Here is a 10,451-nt window from a genome sequence, read left to right on the forward strand (position 1 = left end):
CTGAGTCCAATATTAGTTTTAGAAAATTGTGGCTTACCTTCACTTCGCTGAATGATGATTTTTCCACTTGAGCGGATGGTGAACAATCTCTATTGACCAAAGCAGAGGAACAGGAGAAACAAGCTTTGTTTAGCTATAAAGAACTCATTTACAGTACACATTTACAAAGTAGAGACATCTAAAAACCAAACTGCTTGCAGGGTTTTGCTAGAATGCATGATGTTATCAGAAATCTAAGGTACACTATGAATATCTAAGGTACTCTAAAATTCTTTAGATGCTGTTTGAATTATTTTTTATTTTATCTATTTTTTTGGAAGACTGGTGCTTCTTTTCAGTATAAAACCTCTGCAGTGTTTCACATTGCCCAAGCATGTGTTTTATTTTCCATTGCTATATTTGTTTTTGCTTCTTAATCCACTGTACAAAATAAGTTGGTTAATGTCAAACAGCAAAATAATTCATCTTGAATAGTGTCCACCCTTTCATCCATCTCATAAAAAAAAAAGCGAGCAGTTTCTTTATATCAAATAACAACAGCACACTCAAGTTAATATTAGCCTCCTTCTAAGGTTAAAACCTTGTTATCAGAAGTCACCCGAGTTTAAGAGCAGAGGTTAAATTAACAGGTTAGGTATTTTGTATTTTTAAGATTTTGCTTCCTCCCATTGAAACAGTATGAAGCACAATGAGACAACAAAAAATGCTACCCATCAGATTATCCTTTATTAACGCGTTTATTAACCCCAACCCTAAACCTAACCTTTCTGTGCAGTAAGCCTTGGTAGGACAATCTGATGGGTAGAATGAGATGTCAAGCACTTCAGACCTTTTTTTCCTTTTTTTTCTGTTCTTGGTTTTGAAACTTATATTATTGTGGTCTCTTCACAAATATCTAACTCACCAGCAGCCAAAGAAACCTCCATCTGTGTTTTTGTACTTGTATATATCCTTTACAAACTACCATCGCTTGAAATATTTGACTTGTTTTATTAGGAAATGACAAAGAGTGATATTCCATAAGTCTTTCATTTTTTACTTTTCATTAACTAAAGCCATAGTGGCAATTATTACTGATTATTGAGTGCTGTAATTTCAGACTGCTAACACTGAATCTGAAGGATGTTTCTCAGGACAGACTACACTAGCATTCATTAAACATCTACTACCAATTAAAATAAATAAATACAAAACATCAAGTAAAAAAAGTTCCGTTTACTGTGTTTAGTCATCTTGACAAGAAATCAACTCCATCAGAATCTGGTCAAACCACATGAGCCAGATCACTTGCTTAATACTTTTTCATACCATGTACACATTTAACCAGTAAACAAATAAAGTTTGCTACAATGTAATAAATCATATGTAATCTTATAAAAGTTACGACCAAGCTTTTGTAAAGGGAAACTAGCTTTATCTTCTATTCAGAAATATAACATGGACAGCCAATGGACAGACTGCTGACTTTATCTTTGACTACCAACAAACAAAGAAAATTATGAATATACAAGCAAAACCAACCAACCCACTAAATAAAATGTGTCAGTACTGTGTAAAGAAAATTAGTTTACAATATTATAATGTTTTCTAGAAAGAAAGAAAAAATCACGTAAAAAATGTGAGTGATGTTCAGAAAAACACACTCTCTCGTGCAGTTGAGATAAGATACTTAAATACTTCTTTGACCAGCTTATTGTCTTTAATTTTATCTAAACTGATTGAGGTTTTACAGAAACATATAGTAGTGTTTTATGTTTCACCTTACTTTGACATACAGTATTAACACAAGGTTGAATACAGGATAGGTTACCATTACAGGCTTATTGGGAAAGCAGATAATCTAGTGCAAGTATAGCGGAAACACTTAAGGAAGGCCTTTGCATAATTATTAAAATTTCAAGCCAGGAACAAAAAAAACAACTACTGCTAATTCAAAACACTTCAAAACATACAATGAGAAAGACGAAACCATGATAGCTCTCAAGGAAATAGAAGTCTTAAACCTCTCCATGAGGTCAAAGAATGGAGAATTCAGTCTCTTTGCTCATAAGATATTAGCTTTGGACAAGAAAACGTTAGATTGTCTCCAGCAATAACAAAAGTATAAAAAGTTCCGGTTACTGTGAATAGTTATCTTGGCCAGAAATCAAACTCTAACAAAATCTGGCCAAACCACACTTAGATCTAGATGAGCCGGATTATCTTGTTCGTTTTTGTTGATTCTCAGAAGGAGAAATACATGTGGTAAATATAAAAATGTTTTGAAAGCAGTTTCCTCTAAAAGAATGAATCACAGTCAAAAGTTTGATTGTAAGAAATTAGAAAAAGGAGTTTTCACATGTTGATTATGTAAAGTACTTCACTTGATCTGTATTTCTTGAAAAACCCTAAAAAAAAGATTTGTATTGTGTACAAACATTTCCCAGTTGTTTTTATTGTGGATATACATATAAACATTCAGCCACATTAAACCAAAATATAGTCTAAACAGCTAACATGCATTAATTTTAAATGCAACTGTAAAAAAGTAATTTTCCCAAACCAATTGTATTAAAAAAGTAGTAAACAACTGTAGTACAAAAATACATAAAATACAATCAAATAAATAAACAATGCATTATTTTAAATGTGCAGTAGTACAAAAATGAATAAGCTTAATAAAAAATTATAAAATAATATTAAAGGTTAATAGAGTTTAGCTTAATAGAGAGTGCTTTTTAAAAACTAATGCCAGAAATGCATGTGATGTTGCTAAGGAGAGCTGTTAAAGTAAAATAGCTAAATAAATATGTTGACATTTCAGCTAGTCATTGAACCCCCCCCCCCCCCCCCCCAGTCTTTGGAGCTTTTCCTATACTTCTTTTATTCATTTTTTTGTTGTTGTTGTTCAGTCATTTAATTTACATGTGTATTTCTATTCCTTCTGCACTTTTTAACCTGTTAACTGTCACTCACATTTTTGAACATAGACTTGAAAGTGCATGATCCAAATCTAAATTTGTATAATTCATGACTGAAAACATTTTGTAAGATAATATTGATGTACAATTGTCATGATAATCCAATGTTTGAATATAAAATGGGTTTCAAATGATGAATTTTTATATTTTATGTTTTCAAGTGATATATAATTTCTGATAATTTCTAAAGTGTGATAGAGAAAAAGGCAACAAAGAAGACTTTTTTTTGACAGAATTTATGTTTTTGATGTGCACTCTTTTCATAAATTAATATATTACTTTTCCTACATAATTCTTTACAAAAAAGATTGGTAAAATATATATTTAGGAGTCTTAGACCTTTCCAACGATATATAGTTTGTCATGATTAGATCAGGATTTAATTGTAATATAGTAAAGTACACGCAGGGTGACAGTTAACAGGTTAATTATTTCATTTATAAATTAATAAAAGATAAAGAAAACGAGTCATAAATTGTACAGTAAAGCACAATCAAATACTTATGTTATAATCACATTGCTCCATAGCACACGTAGATGATTTTCAAGTGCTACTTAAGTTATGATGCTTTTGGGAAACAGACCGTAATATTAAGATCAGTCGTACACTACACAATCGTTTTTACGAACTTCTTAGACTTACAAAATTTTTGGGGAAACTCAGCCCAATACAAATCTTTTTTAAGGATTCTTACGAACTACAGATCAATTGAAGTACATAACATAACGTGTAAACTCCTTCTTCCTCATTTCTTACAATCAAACATCTGAATGTGATTCTGAAGGAATCTCTGTCGGACAATGGCGAGTCATTTTGGCTTTAATACATTGGCTGGATATGAATTCTTGATATCAACAATTAACAATTTCACTAGTTAAAATGGTAAATATTTATAGCAGGAATTTAGGAGTTGGGGAAAATGACACCCTTAAGGACTTAAAGTTAAATATTAACTAAAAAGTTAAATATGTCCTGAACAATTATCACAGTTTAAGTGACAATGACATAAATTATATCCCAAGAATGAAAAATGTATTTATTAAAGAGTTTTCATGACTCATTTGTACCAAGGGGTCATTTTCCCCCACAGGTGGGGTAAAAATCATATTAAAGGTCCCGTTTTTCGCGCTTTTTTGAAGCTTTGATTGTGTTTACAGTGTGCAATACAACATGTGTTCATGTTTCGCGTGTAAAAAACACTGTATTTTTCACACAATTCACCTATTTGTATACCGCTGTTTTCATTGTCATGAAAACGGGTTGATGACTACCTTGTTCTATAAAGTCCCTCCTTCAGAAATACGTAACGAGTTCTGATTGGGCCAGCGGTTCCTGTGTTGTGATTCGACAGCAGCTGAGCGCAGGCTGCCCTCCTGGAAACGCGATTGGGCTAGTTTTGAGAAGCAAGTGGGTAGGATTTGTTTTGAAAACCTGCCAATCTGCATCTGAACCATAGACAGTAAAAGAATGCACATGCTGGAGATGTACTTATAATCACAGGAGCGATTTTACTGACGAGATGCGCATGAAAATCACATATGATTTTTTTTTTTGCACAGCCCTAAAATCTAGTTAACAAAGCTAAACAGCGTTGCCCTTTGTGTAATAAATTACAGAAACTGTTAAACGCACCAACTTAAATAATAAAATACACTTACCGGTTGTGGTCCATAAACAACGCCTTCTCCAGACAAAGATGGAAATGCTCCTTCTTTCAAGAATAATCTTTGTGTGAATCCGGCGTTAAACTGATTGAGATTGAGCAAGCTGTCCTCAGCAAAATGTGGTACACATAGTTTTACATGTGCATTATAATTTTCGGGAACCGAGTTAAACATAAATTGTAACCATTAATCTCCAAGTACAGCGTCCCTGGGAAGCCCAAAAAAAGGTGATTGGACTCCGAGATGAAAATAACAGCGTTTCAACGACATGGCGACAAACACAAATGCAACTCTTCCTCTTCTACGTCGGAGCGCAACAATTTTTTGTGTATTCATGTGGGTGGAGGTTAGTCAAAAAACTGTTTTAGTGACGTCATTACTGCAGGAACTAGAGGGATGTAGTCCAAACGGGTCATTTTTTGTAGGTGAATTCTGTCAAATCAAATATCTCGCTTGGCATTGAACTTTGAGCTTTAGAGTTTTACAGATATTATTTATACTCTAACAACAACATTGCACACTAACTAAAGTTTAAAACATGGGATCACAAAGACCTTTAAAAACACTCTTCAGTACACTTAATATTTTATTTATTTATCTTTTATTAAAATATGTGTACAGCTAGAACAAGAAAACAGTAACATGAAGTAACAGCCAGATCACTGGAACCACAGACGGACTGAAAAAAAAAACCCACCAACATAGATCAGCTGTATTACATCTTAATGACTTAAAACTGCATGCTCTTTCTCTGGAGGATAAACACTCAGAATGGTGCTCTAGTTGGAAGCGATAGTCCTGTCGATCCAGGAGCGCAGTGGGGAGATGCGGGCGTAGATCCCAGGGAAACGGGTGTCACAATTGCTTGTTCCTGCGGACACCGAGCCCACCAGAGACCAGACCCCTGAACGCTCACACACCAGAGGAACACCAGAATCACCCTGAGAAAAACACACATTTGATTTGAACAGCAGCAACACTTAGATGGAAATGTGTTTCTTGATCTGTCTTCATATACCTGGCAAGATGAGGAACCAGAGGCTCCAGCACAGATCATAGCATCAGTGATAGTGTTCTGACCCCAGATCTGCTTGCACAAAGTAGGACTTATGATGGGTACACCTGTCTGCTGTAGGATCAGTGGGCTCGCTAAAAAGAGAGGAAATCATGACACATTGTCTTGCACAGTTAACAGATGTGTTGTTATTCTCTCAGTATATTTTTGTTTTATAGATGACTTACTTGTAGTGGCAGTTCTACCCCAGCCAGTGGTGAAGCAGCGGGTTCCAGGCAGGATGCTGAGGGTTGATGGAGCCAGACATACAGGAGAGATACGGGGAGTCAGTGTGACTGGAGACGACAGTTTCAGCAGAGCAATGTCATTGTTGAAGGTCGCCCTGTTGTAGAGTGGATGGGTGATGACCTGCAGATACAGAAAAGAGGGATCAATGCTGAAAGCTGCCTTTATAAATGGTGAACTAAGATATTAGCTTAATTTATTTTTGTTGTTTTAACCCTTCTATTATTTTAACCTTTTTTCTATTGCCTCTATGTGCTGCTTATTTTAAATGCATGCTGAAAGGTCATTTTGGCAAGTTTTAGGAGTATACTAGAACATAAATGAATACTTTTTTTTTGTACTTAAATATCAGGTCAGCCAATAAAAAACACAACTGAAGAACTTTTGGTAACACTATTTCGATAGTCCACTTTAGACATCAACTACATGTCAACTAGCAGTTAGTAGAGTATTCGTTTTCTGTCTGCATACTGTCTTCTAACACTTTCATTGTTAACTTATTCAACTAAACCTAAACCTACCCTAACAGTCTGCTCTGAAAGTCACTAGACATGTAGTTGCAAATAATGAGATTTAGTTGATATGTAGTTGACATGTAGTTACTAAGTTATTCATAGTTAGTAGAACGTCTAAAGTGGAATATCAAAATAAAGTGTAACCATTTTTTTTACAGATGACTTACATGTAGTGGCAGTTCTACCCCAGCCAGTGGTGAAGCAGCGGGTTCCAGGCAGGATGCTGAGGGTTGATGGAGCCAGACATTCAGGAGAGATACGGGGAGTCAGTGTGACTGGAGACGACAGTTTCAGCAGAGCAATGTAATTGTTGAAGGTCGCCCTGTTGTAGAGTGGATGGGTGATGACCTGCAGATACAGAAAAGAGGGATCAATGCTGAAAGCTGCCTTAATGAATGGTGAACTAAGATATTAGATTAATTTATTTTTGTTGTTTTAATGTCTTCTAACACTTTCATTGTTAACTTATTCAACTAAACCTAAACCTACCCTAACAGTCTGCTCTGAAAGTCAGTAGACATGTAGTTGCAAATAATGAGATTTATTTGATATGTAGTTGACATGTAGTTACTAAGTTATTTATAGTTAGTAGAACGTCTAAAGTGGACTGTCAAAATAAAGTGTAACCAAAAAAATATATATATACTGAGAGAATAACAACACATCTGTTAACTGTGCAAGACAATGTGTCATGATTTCCTCTCTTTTTAGCGAGCCCACTGATCCTACAGCAGACAGGTGTACCCATCATAAGTCCTACTTTGTGCAAGCAGGTCTGGGGTCAGAACACTATCACTGATGCTATGATCTGTGCTGGAGCCTCTGGTTCCTCATCTTGCCAGGTATATGAAGACAGATCAAGAAACACATTACCATCTCAGTGTTGCTGCTGTTCAAATCAAATGTGTGTGTTTTTTTTTTAGGGTGATACTGGTGGTCCTCTGGTGTGTGAGCGTTCAGGGGTCTGGTCTCTGGTGGGCTCGGTGTCCGCAGGAACAAGCAATTGTGACACCCGTTTCCCTGGGATCTACGCCCGCATCTCCCCACTGCGCTCCTGGATCGACAGGACTATCGCTTCCAACTAGAGCACCATTCTGAGTGTTTATCCTCCAGAGAAAGAGCATGCAGTTTTAAGTCATTAAGATGTAATACAGCTGATCTATGTTGGTGGGGGTTTTTTTCAGTCCGTCTGTGGTTCCAGTGATCTGGCTGTTACTTCATGTTACTGTTTTCTTGTTCTAGCTGTACACATATTTTAATAAAAGATAAATAAATAAAAAATAAGTGTACTGAAGAGTGAATTTAATATTATTTTTACCCCACCTGTGGGGAAAAACGACCCCTTGGTACAAATGAGTCATGAAAACTCTTTAATAAATAAATTTTTTCGTACTTTGGTTATAATTTATGTCATTGTCACTTAAACTGTGATAATTGTTCAGGCATATTTAACTTAGGCTACACAGTTCTTAAGGGGGTCATTTTCCCCAACTCCTAAATTCCTGATATAAATATTTACCATTTTAATTAGTGAAATTGTTAATTGTTGATATCAAGAATTCATATTCATCTAATGAATTAAAGCCAAAATGGCTCACCATTGTCCAACGGACATTATTTTACAGGTTTTTAGTGGCTTTATTTTTTATAAATTACCAGATGGCACTGTTTTTCGACAGACTGGAAGCTTTGAATCTTCTCTCGAAACAGTCAGAGGAAAGTTTTTAGAGTCTCAGACCTGTTTTCCGCGTTTGGTTAGGGGACATTCGACATTTACCCTTTAACACACCAAACAAAAACTACAAATTAATAAAACAAACTTTACATCAACTACATATTTATATAGTTAATTGGTTAACAGATGTTCAGGAGCAGGGGCACGCCCCAAACGGTCACCTGACTTCCTGAAACTGCCATATGTCGGGTCACCTCATACCGTACTGTTTGTTTTTTTCTCTAGAACCAACACTTTTCTCCTTTTCTCTTCCATTCAGCCAACCTTATCCCACATTCTCTTTCTTTCAGGTTGTATCAGGGGTCCTAATTGTCTGGCCTTAATATATGATAGAGATGGTACCCCCACCCTGAGTCTCTCTGATCCATCAATTCTAGATTCTCTGATCAAGCTGACCATCATCCCATTCTCTCTACCCCTTCATCCTCTTTCTACTCTTCATCAACACTCTGTTGAACTAAAAGTTTCATAGCTTTCATAGCTTGTTTGTGGCGTGGTCCTTGTTAGTGAATTATTTGTAGAATACTAGATTAGACTTTCATGAAGTCATATGCATTTGGTTTGTAAAAGAGAGTGTTTTAAATGTTTGGTCTGCATTTTCATTGCATTTACAATATTTTGACCAGTAGGTGCACACTGTGCCGAAATGGTGAATTATTTTGCAGATCACTTGATTCAATTGATTCAGAACTTCTAAATTATTTCCTCTAATTTGCTCAAAGGGTGATTGAATGAAACAATGAAAGGTGACCTTTACAGGTTTCTCAGAATATGTAAATTACCCCATATATTTGATTGTGTTGTTTTCTGAGAAAGTTTGAAAACTGATTGCCTTTGCTTGCATTAAAAAAAAGAAAACTGATTCCATTATTTATTAACTTTGGGGTCAATTTGACCCCATTCATTATTTAACGTCTGTAAATACATTATTAAAATTTTGTTTTTTTTCTTCAGATTTAATGAATTTTTCTAAATTAATGGGAACAACTCTGTAAACATAAAATTAACCTGCAGGTATTTTGTTTATGTCCTGTACACAATTTGTAGCATCGGTGTTCCTTGGGGTCAATTTAGCTGTATAAAACATAAGAAATATAAAAAATTTACACACATTTGTTTTGATTGTTTTAAGGTCACTATAACATTTTATAATTATATAATTTTCATTATAATTTAACATATTCAATATTATATATAAAAAAAACTTCCCTTTTTTTTAGGGCTCTAACCTAACATAACCGTATCTGAAGTAGTTCACATGACATGGGACATAATTCTCATGAGAACTTTGATGTTTCTCGTGCCGTAGGGGAAGGGAAACATAATTTTTGCGAGAAGTTTGATATTTCCTGTGCCATGGGGAGGGGAAAACCTAATTTTCATGGTTTACCAAACAAAGGGGAGGAGCAAACATTATAAAAGCACGAACAGAAGCAGTCTAAACCATTTCTGTGTGCTCTCTATGTTCTCCATCTCTCTCATTTGAAAATGACCTCTAAGCAAAGATTTTCTGTCAATGAGATTTTGTCACAGGTTTTTGACAGTGAAAGTGACATAGAGGAGAATGTGTCTGAAACCGATGATAATATTGAGGACCCTGATTATGAGGCATCCTCCTCAGGTGAGAATGAGACTCCTAATGTTGACCCTCCTGTTGCCTCTCAACCACCCACAAACCCATTACCTTCCAAAAATGGAAAGTTGTCATGATCCCGCTCACCACCTGAACAACAGGATAGACTTCGTGCTGCTAACAGAGGTGGGTAGTAACGGATTACATGTAATCTGGATTATGCAATCATATTCCAAAACTCAAGTACTTGTAATTAGAGTAAACTACTTTTTAAAATACTCGTAATCAGACTCCAGTTACTTTTTTATGGATTACATATTATTTACAAAATGGTAATAAGTCGTTCACAATTCATTGATTCTCCTAAGTTTCTTTTTTTAATGTTTATATTTTTTCCTAACAAACCTGCCACTTATATATGTTTGTGATTCCCTATCATAGGTCACTTCGATGCTGCGGTGACGTCACCACGTATGGGAACACCTCCGGTGTGACGAATGTCTGAAGCCCTATACCATCCCGCCAATCCTATTGGCCAAATGGCGCATAGCACCACCCTACGCATGCGCACGCATGATATACCTGGGTGCAGCGCGCCATTTCGCTCAGATTTCATTCCTTCAGGAATAGCGAATCATCTGTGCCCTATCATCTCGCGTTCTCCAGCGATCTCTTCGAGCAGTGTTAACTCCTCTTCGCGGAC

General features: G+C 35.7%; 2 protein-coding genes across 2 annotated transcripts; one reads left to right on the top strand and one right to left on the bottom strand.

Annotated features, from left to right (window-relative positions):
* Positions 1–5,404: 5,404 nt before the first annotated feature.
* LOC128028834 (chymotrypsin A-like) lies at positions 5,405–6,415 on the bottom strand. The gene is made up of 4 exons (XM_052616164.1): positions 6,397–6,415; positions 5,868–6,083; positions 5,644–5,774; positions 5,405–5,566 (listed from the first exon to the last, which is right to left on the bottom strand). Exons 1-4 carry the CDS (start codon positions 6,413–6,415, stop codon positions 5,405–5,407), a joined length of 528 nt encoding a protein of 175 aa, XP_052472124.1.
* A 368-nt stretch (positions 6,416–6,783) lies between these two features.
* LOC128028835 (chymotrypsin A-like) lies at positions 6,784–7,606 on the top strand. The gene is made up of 3 exons (XM_052616165.1): positions 6,784–6,838; positions 7,152–7,282; positions 7,364–7,606. The coding sequence occupies exons 1-3, from the start codon at positions 6,784–6,786 to the stop codon at positions 7,523–7,525; spliced, it is 348 nt and encodes a 115-aa protein (XP_052472125.1). The 3' UTR covers positions 7,526–7,606.
* The last annotated feature ends 2,845 nt before the right edge of the window (positions 7,607–10,451 follow it).

This window comes from Carassius gibelio, chromosome A15 (assembly GCF_023724105.1).
Source record: "Carassius gibelio isolate Cgi1373 ecotype wild population from Czech Republic chromosome A15, carGib1.2-hapl.c, whole genome shotgun sequence".
Lineage (NCBI taxonomy): Eukaryota > Metazoa > Chordata > Actinopteri > Cypriniformes > Cyprinidae > Carassius > Carassius gibelio.